Source organism: Malaclemys terrapin, chromosome 8, assembly GCF_027887155.1.
Source record: "Malaclemys terrapin pileata isolate rMalTer1 chromosome 8, rMalTer1.hap1, whole genome shotgun sequence".
In the NCBI taxonomy this organism is placed as follows: Eukaryota; Metazoa; Chordata; order Testudines; family Emydidae; genus Malaclemys; species Malaclemys terrapin.
This window is the reverse complement of record NC_071512.1, coordinates 6,312,703-6,330,803: the sequence shown is the minus strand read 5'-3', so window position 1 is coordinate 6,330,803 and position 18,101 is coordinate 6,312,703. Positions and strand designations below refer to the sequence as shown.

The 18,101-nt window shown below is 40.9% G+C and overlaps 1 protein-coding gene across 2 annotated transcripts in view; it reads right to left on the bottom strand.

Annotated features, from left to right (window-relative positions):
- Positions 1 to 1,908: 1,908 nt before the first annotated feature.
- Positions 1,909 to 18,101, bottom strand: part of DCTN4 (dynactin subunit 4) — a 16,862-nt gene continuing 669 nt past the window's right edge. Inside the window, exons 2-14 of one of the 2 annotated variants that reach the window (XM_054037425.1) lie at positions 15,988 to 16,058; positions 15,289 to 15,467; positions 13,545 to 13,588; positions 11,681 to 11,788; positions 10,644 to 10,664; positions 9,614 to 9,687; positions 9,090 to 9,202; positions 7,782 to 7,891; positions 6,602 to 6,675; positions 5,660 to 5,714; positions 4,899 to 5,006; positions 4,359 to 4,456; positions 1,909 to 3,934 (exon numbers count right to left, since the gene is read on the bottom strand). In XM_054037425.1, the coding sequence (XP_053893400.1) occupies positions 3,721 to 3,934; positions 4,359 to 4,456; positions 4,899 to 5,006; positions 5,660 to 5,714; positions 6,602 to 6,675; positions 7,782 to 7,891; positions 9,090 to 9,202; positions 9,614 to 9,687; positions 10,644 to 10,664; positions 11,681 to 11,788; positions 13,545 to 13,588; positions 15,289 to 15,467; positions 15,988 to 16,058 (1,269 nt within the window). In that variant the 3' untranslated portion in view covers positions 1,909 to 3,720. The remainder of the gene's footprint in view (positions 3,935 to 4,358; positions 4,457 to 4,898; positions 5,007 to 5,659; positions 5,715 to 6,601; positions 6,676 to 7,781; positions 7,892 to 9,089; positions 9,203 to 9,613; positions 9,688 to 10,643; positions 10,665 to 11,680; positions 11,789 to 13,544; positions 13,589 to 15,288; positions 15,468 to 15,987; positions 16,059 to 18,101) is intronic. The other variant, XM_054037426.1, reaches the window with a different exon arrangement.

The window sequence follows — 18,101 nt, the reverse complement described above, 5'->3', positions numbered from 1 at the left end:
CACTTGCTGGGACTATTCAGCTTGGAAAAGAGGAGTGTGTGCGTGTGTGTGTGTGTGTGGGGGGGGGAGAATATGATACAGGTCTACAAAACCATGAATGAGGTGGAGAAAGAGAATAAGGAAGTGTTATTTACCCCTTCATGTAACACAAGAACATGGGGCAACCCAATGAAATTAATAGGCAGCAGGTTTAAAACAAAACATAAGTACTTATTCAAACAGCTTACAATCATCCTTTAGAACTCATTGCCAGGGGATGTTGTAAAGGCCAAAAGTATAACTGGGTTCAAAAAAGAATTAGATAAGTTGTTAGAAGATAGCTAACGGCCATTGATTGACCTAAGATGGTCAGGGATGCAACCATATGCTAAGCTTCAGACTGCCAGATACTGGGACTGGACAACAGGGGATGGATCACTTGATAATTGCCCTGTCCTGTTAATTTCTTCTGAAGCATCTGGCACCAGCCTCTGTCAGAAGACAGACTACTGGGCTAGGTGGACCAGTGGTCTGATGCAGTATGGACATCCTTATGTTCTTACGTTCAAGAATGACATGGGGTAACCTCAATTTTTCCCTCATAATTAAGACCAAAATAAAAAGTATTTCCAGCCAAAATCTTCAGTAAACTGGAGCTAAAGTAGAAGCTGTGTATCAGTTTAAAGAACATGCCTTGGTATTGTTAGTTTTAGTAAAATTTTATTGAGAGCCAGGAAATTTTAAATAAAGGCAAAACTTTGAAAGACTCAAACATTTGAAATTATGGAAATGGAGAGTTAAGGAACCCTAAACCATCTTAGGTCTGTGCTCCTATCCATCACAAACTTGTTTCTAAATTATTTTTTATACTCGTTTTGATAGAATGAAAGAACTAGAGGTGCCTTGTGCTGGTGTCCTCCTGCAGTCAGTTATACAGAGTGTACACGACCAGCTCACGCTTAAAGCCGAGAACATTTTAAACCCAATACAGCTGGTCATCTGTAAAGTCCTATTTTGAGTCCATAGCTAAACTTAAGGGCTAAATTGCTAAAATACAGGATTTCAGATGTTACCTACCTGTGTGAGAGATTTATACTTCTTGGATAGTCTAGAGATGAAGATAGAGAGTGGCAGAAGTGCAATACATGTTTACAATTTCACTATTTTAAACTGGTTTGGGAATAGTTCATGTGAATAAACTACTGAAGTCCATTACAAACAGCTGAGACAGTATAATCCAGTAGCAAGCATGGGATTTGCCATCAGGAGCTCTTGATTCCAGCTCTTCTGTTCACACTTTTACAGTCTTAGAGAAGTCACTCAACTCTGGTTGAAATTTCGCCCTCATGTAAGTGATGACTGGAATGATCCCTACCTCATATACACATTCAGCATTAACGTGGTACTGCACTTTAATACTGTTATTGCACAAGATAAAAAAGCCAGCTTTGTCTGCTTTATTTATTTTAAGTTCACCACATAAATTAAGCTATAAGGCTACACAATAATCTGTCATTAATGGAGTTAACATTGATAACGGCAGAGTGCTTCCATTGTTCTCCATTGGAATAAGTGAGGTGTTTTGCACAAATATGCATGGAAAACAGCTAACGTTTCTCCTATAAGCTTTTAAGGGAAAAGAAATTCACCGGACTAGTTAAGCCATTCAAGGCCAATGTGCCCTTTACTTTTCAAGATAGCAATTCAGAGTACCAGAGTACATCTGATTTTCTTAAAACAATAACTAGGTGCTAAAGAACCTTTCTTGTGTAGTTCAATAGAGCAACATCCCAGCTCTAAACTCAGCTACAAGTGGAAAACTATCCAGTTTGAAAATATCAGCCAGCCAGCCAAAAACTGGTTTGGAAAAGATGGTTTTTGATAGATAGTGTTGATAGTTTGCCAGTTACTTTGGCTACTGAAGAAAACTCAAAGCTTAAGTGTTGTTATTTGGTTACATAAGACAGTAGCAGACACTTATTAACACTATACATTTATGAATAAATACTGGCTACACTTAAACTCATGCTGTACATCTGTGTATCATCTATGCAAATTTGTAAACATTAAGCCCCTCTCTGCTGTGATATCCATTGCACAAACTAGCAGATAAGGTGCAGCTCCTTCCCAAAGGCTGTCAAACAGGATGCAGATCAATATGACTACCTCTAGACACAAAAAGGGTAGCAGTTTCTGCATGTCACGATGCCCCAGTCTATTCATTGCATTAATATTTGACTAAGTTAAAACTATGCATTTTTCTCCTTTCCCAGATGCCACACATCTTACACTACAGAACAGCAGAGTCATATACAGTACACATATTCCTTATTTAACTAAGCAGAGCATATCTGGAAGGGCTTGAAGGCCACTTGGTTATCTTCAGGTTGCATGTCAAAGCCCCAAGATAAAGATTTTTGTAGTCTGCATTTGCTGCTCATTCAGGGAGATGTTTCACAAAAGTCACTGCTTTTAACTAAGAGCAACTGAAAAATAATCTTTGTAGGAAGAGAAATCCCACACTGGTTGCACTATAGTACTGTAGTTAGTGGTAATGGTGGCATGTTACATGGACATGCTGTTTGTAACTGGTTTTAGATCTGACTTGCGGCCAAAATAAGCCTTATGGTAGCACATAAGTTACACTTATGTTATGGCCTGGTATATACTTCTGAAGTGCGGAGGGTTAGCATAAGCCTTTCTTCCTTTTAAGTTTTTTCTGCTCAAGGAGCCCACAACTCCCCCAAGTCACTAGTAAACACACTGAGCACACTCCTGAACCCTTAAAGGTTTTGTGTGTATTAAAATGATCTGAGCTGTCATATTCTTTGGTTGATTTCACCATTCACTGAAAATAATTTATTGAATGCAAAAATTGCACTCAGTAGTGTCCTAGCCTCAATAAAAACTGAAGCAGCAGCATTTTCACTTCAGTGACCTATTGGTCCTCCCAAAGCCTAGAAAACCATGCATAATAACCTACATTTTCCAACAAAAAAAAGGCTTAAAATTATATAAATTATAAGCCAAGCCCACAAGAGCTACAGTAGACTGTTTTTCAACACAAGAAGCAAATTGTTAAGATCCATTGCCTCCCAAACAAGCTGTAGAGAGCGAAGCATTCTTTTTCATAAAGGGGAGGAAAAAGAAAAAAGTTACGCCTTTGAGTGCCTGGGCTAAAGAAAATTTTAAACTAATGAGATTCTAATAGGGGATGGGAAGCAAGTAAGAGTGTATCATGCTGCTGCAACAGATGGTTATTGTAACCGAAGAGACAGGGCCACAGCCCTGGAGTGTTTGCTCATGAACAGCAGGCTCTACCAGAGAAAGGATTTGTTTTGTTGAGTATTTAAATATTGGTGTCATGGGACTATATGGAGAAGAGGAAAGCCAACGTAAGGGTTTGGGTTTTTTTTGTTGGTAATGCTAATTTGACTTCAGCAAGGGATAACACAAGTCTAGAGATGGCCTTCTTTGTGCTGTAACTTAACAAGCATGTGGTGTTGTGAGAAAACCACAGATTCACATAGTAGGCATTACAGAGAGCAGAACAAATCATCTGACAACAGAGTTACCTTCCCCCCCGACTCGTGCAACCTCCTCCTCATTTCTTGGCGGGAATTTGTGGTGCGTGTGCACATCACAAAGGAGGTTTCACAAACCATTTCAACAGGATGCATTCTGTCATGGCAAAAGAGTCTATCCAGTGGCCACCTTTATGGATCCAGCTGTTGGAAGCCATTATGGGAGCAGTGGGCCAAGGCTGAGCTCCACATGATGCGTGAGCCAGATAACCTCAGAACTCTGATCACCTTCCTCACTGGGGCGGATTGGAGCGGCCAGATTTTTAAATTCATGCTTCATCTTAAAGCTCACGGTCACTTCACCCTCTTCTTTCTGTGGAGTGACCTTGATGAAAACTCCCACCTTGTTGGCCTTTCTGAAGGCTACAATGCTGCAAAATAAGAAGCAGAGCATTAGATCAGCAAGTCTCAAGCAGCTTCTCTCTTTATGGGACTGATGCAACATTTCTGGACAGATCTTTAAGTTATTCTAATACCAACTAGTAACGATACAATTTTTCAAGTATTACGAGTGGTTGTAAACTCTTCTTGAAAAGCTAGCATGATTCTCCAGAGAACAGACAGCGGGAACAGCTGCTTTCAATCTGCAAGCCGACATGGCAATGCACAACCTATATAGAAGTGAATGTTTTCTGAACGATCCATACCACAGACTGAAAAAAACAGAACTCCTACATTGCTCAGGCTTGACAAAAGCCTATGCACTGAGGAAGAGTAACAGAAGAGGAAGTTGCTGAATATCAGCAAGTACCGCATGCCACGTTATCCCCCACGCATGAAAGATAGAAAACTCACTCAGGGTCATCTTGAAAATCCTGAGGTTCTGCCAACTCGTCATATTCTGCTGCGGCATCTTTGCCGGCTAGGATTAGCTCCTTGGGAGGAACCACCACCTGCAAAACAGTATGGAGAAGGATAGTGCTGAAACGCATCCCACCATCTGCATATCTAGCATCAGAGTAGGCACTCCTTTCTGAAGGCTAGTCAAGCAAGGGGGCACCACAGAGGGAAAAGAGAAGAGTCCTCTGGTTTTCCTCCTTATCAAATGGTCACTATCACACTTTTCCCTTGGATTAGAAAGTTACATCTTCTGAGTTATGGATGCTGATAATAAACCTGTTGAAGGTGATTCACAAATTGTACAATGGTGGTATTAATGCCCTAGGTTTAAGGTTTAAACCTCCCACATAAGGAGCGTGACACACCGCTGAGACTGATGTACATGAATCCTCCTGTAGCTTATGAGAAGTTGGGTGCTGCCCAGCCCATATGAAAGCACAGTGCACTGGAATAGGTCTCTGCATTATCAGATTGTACAGCAAGAAGGTGCAATACCTTAGCAGTACTGTTGATGTCATCAGGGTCTCCCTCCTCACACTCCATCAGTGTGACATGGGTGAGGTTTTCCACTGGATTGGTCAGAGTCAGAAGAACTTGGCTCTCCTGGTGAGATACATAGGCAGGATGCACAGTTTAGGAACCAATTACACTGAAAAAGCAGCTTTCACTCTTAGAGCTCTGCTTTCTAGAGCTGACCTCCAGCTGGCTAATGTTGCCTTCAAAACAATGTCAGATTAATTTCCTGAAGATCTACAGAATACGCCGCTGCTGTATACCATCCATCCTCCTCATGGGACGTATGTATTCAGAAAAAGGATGCTATGCCATGTTGCACTTATGAAGGGCACTTCCACCTCACTATTACAATTTTATAGAGTGAAAAAGTATGCTAGGAATTTACTCTGACTCCCAACTCAATGAGCTCTCATTCCTGATATACTGGCCCATCTGTGACATTCACCAGTATCATACTGTACTGTAGTCAACTCATTTGAAGTGAAAAGATTTCTTGCCCACCTCATCCCAGACCAAGATAAGGACACCACTGGTAAATCTTGCCATCCCTTAGTTATGGTACCTTCTCTGAACTGCAGTAGCTGCTGTTTAACTCCATTCCATTTAGCTATGATACATGAAGCTAATGCCATCACAAACCTAGTCCCTAATCATGCCAGAAGACCTTTTTAAAATATTGTGGATCCACCATTCATACTCTACTTTCCACCCTAAGGGGACATGAAAAGAGAAGCACTGACCTTCATGTAGCGCAGGTTGGGAATGGACATGATCCTCACCTCAGGGATGTAGTTGCTACAAATGAAAGACATAACGTGAGTCTGCTCTTACCAGTACCCTTTCTGTCAAGAGTCCACCTACACAGTCAAAGATACTCATCTGACTTGTTTAGACTGTATGCTTTAGTTAGTTTAAAAAGATACATTTCAATCAAAAGGATTATACAGAACAGACAAATCCAGTGCTCTGTAAATAAATCCTATCAACTCCAACCGTATTTTTTTAAACAAGAGATAGTGAATTTCCTTTTGCTTTTTGACTAAAGTGGAATTTCAAAAAACTAATGTAACATTGTTCTAGAAAGTTTTAAAGGAAATTATTAACTGACATTAAGATAACCTTCTTTAAAGAGATACTGTACAGCGAAGTGCCAAAGGAGCTCCTAGTAATATTGCACTGAAGATAACCTCATAATACCTCCCCTCCAGGTAATTTAAAAAAAACACAAGTATGCTGTAATTGTCCCCCAAAGCAACGCATTTTACTTGAAACCTGTTTACGCTAGGATAGCTTTTGTGCTCATTTGCATGATGCCACCGAGAACGACATCTCAATGCTGAAGCATCAAAGATCATCGTTTTTGCTTAAGTTTTAAATGAAAAAGCCACAATTTTTCATAGCTGGTGCTTGTAGATCTACTTAATCTTTGGCAACACTCCACTACCGCATACAACATTCTGCTAGATCTATTAAAAAAAAAAATTCTTGGGTTACTTAAGGAAACATTGCATGAGCATCTGTGTCTCCACAACTAGTTTCAGTGACCATATTATTTTTTACACCCCCAGTTATTCCTGAATTTTTTACATCAAGACCACTGCTAGGCCTACAAGGTAGGTTTTAAACTAGATATTAATACACAGCAAGCTACTGCTCCCCCCATCCATTCCCAGCATACTCACACAGCAACCAGTTGGATTTTGAATTTGATGGATGTTGGATTGAATTCTGGTTTACTCAGATTATGTTCACATTTCTAAAAGAGATGAAAAGATATTATAAACATCACCAAAACACGCATTGTGTACAACCACACAATAAAGACTAGGAACTGCAAGTGTCACAGTTTGGATGTTCTATTTACTAATTCGGTTGGCCTAAGGACCTAGTACACACAAATCGTCCTGAATTTGGTCAAAATTCTGATAAACTGAAAATTTCCAGTTCCAGTGCTATCTTGAAAACCTAAGAATCTGGATTCTCTCCCCATTTTCAAAAAACAAATGGACAAGCAACTACATAATGCAAGACTACAATCTCGTCACAAATCTGCACTAAACCGGAGTTACTACAACCCTTTCCTTCAGATGAAATTAAATTGTATTTTTATTTGTTGATAATATGTAGCACCTGGATATCATTTTACATCTTCAAAATACTTTAAAACGTGAACTAATTAATCCTCAGCTCTTCTGGAAGCTAGATAAAGATTATCCCCATTTGCTAGATGGAAAACAGATGTGTTGCCCAAGGTCAGATAGTGAATCAGCAGCAGAACCAGGATATGAATTCAAGACTTCCCGGGTTCTATGCCTGTTCATAGTCCTCTGCTTTTCTGTTGGGACACGGTCTGAGAATCAGTATTGTCCACTGGGTCACATCAGTGGTAACCGACTTTCCATGTTTACTGTCTAGGTTTGTTTTTTTAAACCAAAGGCCATTTTATAATACCAATTATATAAGGTACTCCCAATCTAACAGCTAGTTAAGGCATTTAAGTCCAGATTTTTGAAGGTATTTAAATCCATAAAGATGCAAACAGGTGCTTAGTGGGATTTTCAAACGTGCCTAAGCAAGTCGTCACTGGGAGTTAGGTGCCTGCTTCTTTAGGCACCTCAACACTTTCAAAAATCTGGCCCTTAGTCTCCAGCCATGTGCCTCACCCTGCCCTACAGGTTTAGTGGGCTTAGTCTGCTTCACCAGGCCCTGATCTAGTTGGTGGTTAGACGTTTTCTTATTTCATGATCCTTGAGCACTACTGTAGGCTGGAACTTTTAGAGACAAAATGCAGTTGCAAGTTAGTTTTCCAATTTAGGATTCCAAAGCCTAGGAAAAAGCTACTCTCTGTATCCGGTTACCTACCCGACAGCGCAGCGAGCGTTTGATCAGAAGGTGCTTATGGCGTGGGTAGAGCTGGGAAGCACAGATTGGCTGGAAGTCAGGCTGCAGAAGACGTTGGTGCAGGGTAGTCACTGGGTACATATTTGAAAACAAAAATCCAAATTTAATTCTCAACTAGAGTTGCATTAAATCATGCAGTGTGTTTGAGAGTACGGTATACTTTTGCTACATTTAAGGAACTTTACATCACTGCTCCAGTAACTGCCCTGATCAAAAAAATTAAGATTTCCAGTAGTGCATGGACACAAAGATAGGACAGCTATACAAAGAAAGAGCAAGGCCCAAGCACTGTAGACATAGGTATGATAACGATGACAGCGAGCCATAAAACTGGGGACCAGACTTCTAAAGCCACTTCATGACTATTCAAAATGTATTAGGCATAAATAGGAAATAGCACTTGATCGCAGCCTTGAAAAATGTTACTCCCCCAGGGAAAATACAATTTTCTTTGCTTTTTTCATTCTCAAATCAGTTGAGCAGTGCACGGTACAAGACAGAAATAGCAGTATCTGATCCAAGGAGTTTGCCCAGTTCAGACTCATGCAGCAGATTACCCAAAAGGTGTATTCCTAAAGCAGTGCAGATTTCTTAGACATTTGCTTTTGTGGATTCGAAAGGAGAGGATGGACATTTGGCACAGTGCGTAAGTAGCACAACTCAAAATAGAAAATCTAGATTATTGTTTGAACTTCATATTTTAGACTATTTGCTCCCAAAGTTCCTCAGCCAATTTACAAAGACTTGCCAAGGGAGGAAAAATCCAGCTAAATAATCCAAGAGAGTGTAAATAAACTATTTAAAACTTATGCCAAAGAAATGCACAATTGTTATTATAAAGCTCCGTGTACAAGTCCACTCCCTATCAGCACAGCTATTTCCCTCATTTCCTGTTATTACTAACAAGGACGTCTGCTCTTTTCCTCCTCCAAATGCTGCCAGTTTTCCAAAGCAAATAAAGTCATTAACAAACTGCAATCACAAGGATGCAAGAGGACAGTCCTGACTTTTCAGAGGCTCACTTCAACTTTTCTTATTAGACAATGAAGTCTAACCTCAAGCAATTAATGCTGTAATTTAAAAAGCCAAAGATTTCATCATTCTTTACTAAGTTACGTCACTGCACCACCTCCAGCAATACAATTAATAAAACCATGCAAACATTAAAAACCCAGGAGGATCATTTAATGTGGACAAAGTCTAGGCTGTTCTCAACGGTTAGCTGGTAAGCAGCAGCACAAGAAACAAAATGGAATGTTAAGCCATTACCCTCTGTTAGATTTATTGGTCTTGTGTAATAATCCTCAGGCAGAGGTTCCACTTCTTCTACAGCATCAGCGGGTTCAATCTTTATCTCCCTCAGGTCCTCTCCTTCTTTCAGGCTGAAGCAAAAAAAAAGTAAAGACAAATTAGGGAGTCATTAAACATGGTACACTGAAAATATTATTACACACTCCAAATGAAAAAAAACAGCGTTAAGGCTGAGATTCCCTCTTAACTCACATCAAGGTCTGAAGTAACTGACTTTCATTAACTTCTATTCAGAAATCTATGCAATATTTAGGAACAACAGGGTAAATTACAGGATGAGTGACCGCATGGAGATTGAGTAGTGATCTCACTCCCTCTGCCCTGGCATTTTACATGATCTCATCTCTCCACCTGCTCTAGAGATGAAGCCCTTTTCCAATAATATCAGATAACTTATCCATCTTTCTCAATTTATACCTTTATTTTCCAGTTTATCCCTTTCATCCTTCCCACCGACAACGTACCAAACCCTGAAAACTCACGAGAGTCCGGAAAGAGCACTGATGGACATCCCAGGCCTCTGACGCTGGAGTCTGGTTCCAAGGCCGTATTTGTCCTACAAGGAGGAAAACAGTACCACCAAATCCAGATCCGCTGTCTGTCAGGACACAGGCCTGCAGGAAGCTTGAGCCTGCGACAGCATGGCAAGCATAGGGCGCCAAGCAAATGAAAGCAAACGGAAAGTTTCTTCTCTGCTCAATAATTTGCAGATTTTCTCTGCAAATCTTGTTGGTAAAAAAATTTGTGGGCCAGGAGGGGCAGAGGTATACTGTCAAAGATTTGTCAAGCTTTAATTCTTTACTTTAACCACCAGGCTGAACAACGACAATGTGCTGAACTCAGTTGTACTCTTGAAGGCAACTCAGTTATAGTTACCGCAGAAGTGGGTAAGTGTGAGCATATTACAGACTAAAACACTTTGCACTGCCATCAGAAGTAGATGGAGAAAGTGGAATACAGATTCAAGTTCTGGATGGCATGGGAACTGGCTATCTAAGTCTACCCACCTCTAGGCATGACCATAATGGGCAAGGACAGCTGAGGTGCTCACTGACTTACTAGATCTTAGCTGGAGACAGGATGCTAAAGGTGGAGGACCTGCTGCTGTGAGGCCTAAAGAACCTGACTTCTCAGACCTTCAAGGGACTGCTGCAAGGCTCATCCTATTAGGCAAGAATTTGCTTCACCTGGAGCTAAATGAGAGGTTTTCATCTGATGGGTTGGGCTGATTGGTAGGAAGCTTATTGACGACACCCATACTGGGCAGCCATGTTAGTCTACACAGGGACTGTGTCTTAGCCAATACGTCGGAAAGTGCTATTTTTCAAACATGTTATGTGTCTGAGGGCCAAAGAAAGAACCCCTACGTTATTAAATTACAAGGTTTATAATGAAGCTCAGAACGATGTTAAAAATCAAACTGGGCTGGACTTCAGACACACTACTGGTATGTGAGTGGTTTCACGTTGCTCTACAAGAGCTTTAACACTAGCAGAAACGGAAGAGACTTACCACTACGTGTATTGTGTGTTGCTGTGAAGAGCCCCCCAAAAAGCAGCAGGTAGCAACGGAGACAAAAAATGCAGCCATAAGACGAGAGCAAATGCACAGAGCAGGCTGGTTATACAGTTAACCAAAAGATTGCAAGCATACAGAGACTTATTCTGCTAAATGAAGTAAGCTTCTCTCTAGTAGTTACAATAAATGTACTAATCAGGGCTGATAAATTGTTAAGCCCAACTTCAGTTAAGACTTTTAGCAGATAACCAATATGTGTCAATCCTGCATTAGGAGGAGAGTTGGCAAGTATCTGATGAACAGGCGTACAAAATCGTATAGAGAAGTATTAACCCTGGTATCCTGGCTAAATTCCAACTCTGGCATTTGTGTTCTCTCTAACCTCCCCCTATATAGTTTTAAAATATAAAGAGATTCTTTCTATCCTTTAAAAAACACTGCTGTGTTACACAGGGGCAGAACTGCTGCAATGTCCTCACACAAGAAGCGGCTGCATTTCACTGCTAGCTGAGCTGATCCCTTCACACACCGTCTGTGCAGCAGATTTTTGGAGATCCTTCAGGGATTATTAGATGCAGGGTCTGGGAATTAGTGAAATTCTTGGAGGGAAAATTATTGATCCTACCTCTCCACCCCCTCCCCCCGAATAGGCCTGAGTGACTAAATATAGGTTCTTGGGGGGGAGGGATAGCTCAGTGGTTTGAGCATTGGCCTGCTAAACCCAGGGTTGTGAGTTCAATCCTTGAGGGGGCAAAAAAAGAAAACAAAAACAAAACAAACAAAAAAACCAACCCCTGTCAGGGACAGTACTTGGTCCTGCTAGTGAAGGCAGGGGACTGGACTGGACAACCTTTCAAGGTCCCTTCCAGTTCTAATTTTTTTTTTTTTACTTCAAATCCTTCTTGACCGATTTCCTTCCTTTTTTCTGGCAGGCACTATTATCCATCTAATCTTCAAAACTGAGGCAGTAAAGAAGCCCTGCTCCTGTGCTCCACTGTTTCTACTCTAGGAGCATCACAGTCCCAGCTCACCGAAAAGGCCAGTGGCATGTAGTTTCGGCGTCGCACCAACTTCTTACGGTCCCGCTCAATCTTCTCTTTCTGAGCCAGCTGCTGGTAATATTCAACCAGTTTGTTAATCTGAAGGAAAAAAAGGATCAATTATATGCTGTGTGAAACACTATGCCGGACCGGTCAATGGCATTCATCCATCTGTTGGGTTTCCCTTCCCATAAAGTATTTTCTACCATTGCCAAAACTGGTTTCATTTTGAAGGAAATACATTGAGGAAGCGTAGATGTCTCTCAATCTTACCACACAACGGGCAACAGGAGCAGAAGTTTCATTGCTCCTCAACACCCTCTACCATGGCTCATCTCGAGACCAATTCTATTATAAAAATAACACATTACCCCACTTTCACTTCCCAGCTACCACAGTAATGGAGACGTTTTTCAGGCTATGGGGTGGAACACATGACACTCCCCAAAATCATGGAGAATACTGCATGGCCAGTTGAGAACAATTTGGTGTTGAAATACAATTGGAATCTCCTTCTCAGAGACCTACTGTGTTTAATAGAGGATGAGAACAGTAAGATATATTATGTTGGGGACCAGGAGAGCTCCAGACCTAGAAGAGGGGATGACCAGGAAACAACTTCTGTTCACACAGCCAACAAGCGTTTTTTCAAACAGTTTGCATGTTAATAAAAATAAGTGTTCCTGCCAAGTTAGATCCCAACTTCCAATGTAGTTTCAATTCTTTGGAACTTAGTTTCTGTGTGTGGAACTTTCAGATGAAGTCCAAGAAAGCAAAGTCATGTCTGATCTATGCCATTAAATATTCATGTTTGCGGCGGCGTTGTAGCTGTTGGTCCCAGAACATTAGAGAAATAAGGTGGGTGAGGTAAAATCTTTTATTGGGCCAACTTCTCTTGGTAAAAGAGACAAGTGTTTGAGCTTACACAGAGCACTTCTTCAGGTCTGGGAAAGGTACAGCTAAATCCAAGGTGGAACAGATTGTTACTATAAGTAGTTAACACACATTGTAATAGACCCTTCAAGGTGAAGTGGCCCATTAACATCTCTGCAGTTGTAGGACTGAAAAGGGAAGTTAGAGGGTTACAGATTGTTGTAATAAGCCAAACATCCAGTGTCTTTATTAAGACCATGATATTTAGTGTCTAGCAACATTATGAATTTAAGCTCCAAGGCTCATCTTCTGAAGGTGGTGTGTAGGTTTCCTTGAAGATGAGGACTAAGAAGTCAGCTATGGAGCGATTACTTTGTGAAAAGTGTTCACCCACAGGTGATATGGTGTTTTTCATCTTATTTTTCTGTGAGAGTTCATTCACGAGCATAGTGATTGTCTCGTTTCACCCACATAGTAGTTGCTGAGGCATTTAGTGCAGTAGAGGAGGGACACCACGTGTTGTGATAGGCATGTGTAGGACCCATGGATCTTGAAAGGTGTGTTGTGGGGAGGTATTGCTCATCATAGCAGTGGAGATATGTCTACAGGTTTTGCATCTATGTTATGTTAAATATTCATGGCACTTTTCATAAGGGTATTGGTTTGGCCCTAACATTTCCCTCACCACATGCTTTGTGCCAGTTGGTGGCATTTCAACAGTGTTCTGCACAGAACTTTGCGATCTTTCAGGACAAGAGGCACTATATAAAATATTACACCTGTGGTAGGATTTGGCAGTCTCCAAGGGGCTTTCCTTCTGCCGAATTCAGCCAAGACACTGACCTCATGACTACATGTAACCACAGTTGCTTTCTCAGAAATAACTGATACACAAAATTCACTGATCCAAAAGTAAGACCAGCGCCTTTCTGTCCTATGCCACCCTCCTAAGGTTTAAGCTTTACCTGTCCCCTTCACTTACCCTCTGGGTATGTGGATTCTCCGGCTCCTGCCAACCACCACTGGCTGAAACAAAGCAAAAATGTAACAGTCCTCAGAAGGAGACGAGTCTCATGCTCAATTCTCTGGGCAGCTAGAACAACTGTTCCTAAGACTCAACATCCATGTTTTCCATGACAAGGCTGTAGATGAGAAGTTGTAGGCAAAATTTCCAATTTTGTCATGATAAATCTTGCCTGTTTGTTGTAATAAGATGCTTGTTTAACACTAAAATCCCACACTAGTGGCTGCCACCAACAGCAGCACAGATCATGTGAAACGCTATGCTGGAATGATCCATGAGGTTCCTCTATTTTGAAGGCTATTCACATGAAGCTTCATGGAGAAGTAGCTTACTTGGTAAGTTTTTATACAGCATTTTAAACTTGCAAAGAATCACATTATCTACAGCAAAGGGCCCAACTAGTGCTATTTATGTAGTTGACAGGAGATGTAATTATTTCACAAGTCATAATTCTTTGGCAATCACAATGTCCTTCCAGATGAATTAATGTAAACTAGTTTACACCTCTACCCAAAGTATCCCCGAAGATGTCTCAGTGTGAAGAAGAACTGTTGATGAAGTTTTTAAAACCATTCCATAAATGAGTCCCAGATTTGGATGCCACCTGCCAGTTTACATAAGGTCACTGAAGAATCATAAGCTGATCTTACTCCCTTCACAGCATAATTAAAATTGCCATTAGTCTAATCATACAGTATTCAAACAATTATTTACAGTACTTTAATCATGAAGTGAAACACCAGGAAATGAAATGATACAAAAGTAAGTAAAACCCATGCACTAGGAAGAGTGTAGTAATGATTTAGTTACATGACAGCCAAAGGAATACAATATAAAATAGAGAGCTTAAATTCTGATTAGATGGCAAGACTAACAGATCCCAAAATAAGTTTCCATTGCAGGACAAACTCAACATAGCCTATCCACCACTTCGACATCCAATATTTTTAAATGCAACACGCAAGTGTGTTAGGTAATTAACAAATAAACCACAGTGTCTCTGCCTTTCAGAGTTTGCAAGCGAAGGTCCCAATCCTGCACTCACTCTGAACTATAGCCACAGGGGTTCTGGGCAGGCACAGGGATCTGCTGGTGTCAAGTCAGCTACAGGATTGTGGCTTAACAGGCTAATCTAAACAGTAAAACTGTGCAGGTTCTATAATTACTATATTCCCTGCTAGGCAAGGGATTTAATATACAACATTGAAAAATGCCTTGAAAGGAAAACCTAAATTCAAATACTGAATCTAAAAAGGCTTCAAAATATGAATATTTTGACATCTTAATAGAAGTGCCAGTTTACAGAAGTGATGGAGTTATCAAAATACATCACACATCTGTGCTGTCAAGCTGATCTACTTAGGAATCTGAAATAATGGTAGTTTGTTATACAGAGAACAGTTCTGATTAAGGGTGAAAAAAAGAGTTCCTAGTTCAATTGGATCTTTTACACGACTGTAGAACAGGGTGAGAAGTACCACTAACTAACTAATCTTAACACTTCTCAATTCAGAGAGTTCCTAGGTGGCAAGATCACTTTTTACCAAGAGGATGGGGTATCCAGCTCAGACTCTGTGGGTAAGTTTTAACTAGGGTAACACTCACAACAGACGTGGGAGCAATTTTTGTTATTTAATATCGCAGAACAAATGTTCTCTTCCGACATTACTCACTGTCCTGTCTTGAATACTGAGTTACTTACCAACAGACTTATCTGCCATGCCCACATCTCTGGAAGTCCAGCGGCAAAATCCACAGGCCAGGTAATATGCTTTCTTCATTGTAGTCTTGGCTGGGTCATCAGGAAGTGGAGCAGGAATGCTTGTCGCCCTGGTGGAAAGTGTGTGCATGCAGCATGGGCAGTCAAAACAGTTAGCACACCTGTCAAAGACAAGGGAAAGTCATGAGATCGAAGGATCCTTGACAGAACCCTAGTGTTACATAAGAGTCTTGGAGAAATGTTCTTAAAGAACTAAAATGTGCCTTTCTGGTCTCACACAGCAGCTTTAGAAAACACTGTGCTCATACAGATTTAATAAGGGAAGGAACAAGATTTCATAAAGTCAGCCAAAGGGTGGACAGAATGAGCTGGTAACACTGAAAAACAGTACTAGGGATGTAAGTTCATTCCAAAGCAGATGAACAAAATATTATTATAGTGCCAAAAATTATACATTGAGACACATTCCCTGTCCACAAGGGCTCACAATGTAAATAAGACAAAACTTTGGATAACAGTTCAGGAGGGAGACTGAGAAACTCAGGCATTATGGTGATGGGGCCGAACAGTACCTAGTCAGGGGATTATTAATGCTGGAGAAAAGATTGCTCAAAGTAAGGAGCTTTAAAAAGGAGAGATTTAAAGGAGGAGACATTGCAGTACAGAAGCAGCCAATCTTACCTATTCTTCTTCAGCTTAGCTTCAGCTGATGGCATATTTTCTAGGCAACTGGGACAATAGTGAGAGTCCACCTGGTGAACAACAGACAAAGAAGTCACTTCATCTCTCATGATGCATGTATTTCTGGCCAGGACAGCAGCAGCAGAAACACTTTGCTGCATGATTTCAAAATGTTTTTATGGACCATAACAGCAATGTGAAGTCAGTGAAGATGTAAGACAGATATCTGATGTTTGAAATTTTTCAGCCTGGCTTGGCAAGGAGTTTCTCTTTAGTATCTTACCACAGAAGAGGGTCTTGTCAAGAAGGATTAAATGCTACTACCTAGGAAACAGGCTAAGTTTAACTGGGCCCTGATATGTTAAAGATTACAAGAGCCTCAAGATGATAGCCATCAGTTTCTGAACTTGAATAATTAAGTCAATAGAGGACTCTTGCCTTTCCTCATTTTCCAACTATATGACTACTCTATTTCCATATATGATCACCATGTGTCTAACTTTATTTTGTCATAACAACTCCATGGGTCAGCAATTAATAGTCTGGAGAGTGTTGTATAGTTATCTTGTATCTTAGAGAACAAATCAATGGGAATATTATATCTCCTTATACATCCTTTTATTGACAGAGCTGAAATTAACAACTGGTAACTGTAATCTGCGAAACTGTTTCAGGTTTTGGACCTGCCGATACAGATTTTTCCTGTCTTAATATGTGACGACTAGCCCAGTCACTGCAGTGAGACAGCATGAGAGATGCAGCCAACTTACTAACCCTTTTACATTGTTAACAAATGCTGAAATATTTGACCAAACAGATGCTTTACTTACATTAGATTATTTCATCTCCACTTTAAGTGCTTTACGAGTCTTTAGATACTTCAGAACGCAACCAAACCAGTAGCCTGACTCCAGGAATTTTGGCAGAATATAATTTTAAGCAGCAAAGAGTCCTGTGGCACCTTATAGACTAACAAACGTATTGGAGCATGAGCTTTCGTGGATGAATACCCACTTCGTCAGATGCATCCGTCTGTTAGTCTATAAGGTGCCACCGGACTCTTTGCTGCTTTTACAGATCCAGACTAACACGGCGACCCCTCTGATATCATTTTAAGATTATTTTTCCAACTTTTGGTTAGGATGTGTCAACATATAACCATTTTTTCGAAAAAGTTGTAATTTGCATATAGAAAACAATATTTCCCTCACATCTTAAGCCTTTAGTATTTTATGTTTCATAAAACACAATCAGAGCAGTTTTCTTATGACCTTGTTGCTAAAGCCACCTCCGAATAGAATTGTCAAGAAGTTGCAGTGCTCAAATCAGCAACCTTGGGATTGATACCTCACTAATTAAAATAACTAGTGCAAACTATTAAACACCTCTCTTGTGTTTTGTTTGATAGAAACATGGTGATCAGGATAGATTTTCAAGTGTCAGCAGTCTCTGGACAGAGGGTAACCCATTTATCCATAACCTCAGTTGATCACTATCTAGATTTTAAGTGTGAAAAGGCCTTGATCTTGAATGAACCTTTTCATTGCTGAAAAACAAATTCCTGCCTGCAAAAATCTACTTTGATTTCAAATACAGGGGAAAATGGATAGTCCAGATGAAAACAATTTTTTTTTAAAAATCCACAAAACAGTACCTCGGAACCCTGAATCTGGACTCAGAGCAAGTCCCAGAGGCCAACGTAAGCTTATTTGTGACAGACAATACCCGCCATTATCTCCTGAAAAAGGACACTACTCTATCGCGCTTTGCATTCAGTGCTTTGTCTGGGGAGAGGTTTATACCTGACAACTCCCACCACCCCTCTGAGAGCTTGGGGAGCATCACACCTCCTGCCAGCTTGACAGCGAGGGAAAGCAGCCAAGCGCAGGCCTCGCCCATGGCCATGGAGTGAGTCTGTGGCAGTCAGGAGCTCCCGACTCCCAGGCCAGAGCTCCTCTGTCTACACCACAGTGGGTCCCTGTCCTGTGCCTACAATGCCAGCAGCCATCCCGGGGTTATCCCTGGCCTCAGGGGCAATATCAGGCAACCAAGGGAAGGGCCAGACCCTGCTAGCGGAGGGGAGCAGGAGACCTTCTGGCCAGCTCAGGCCATGG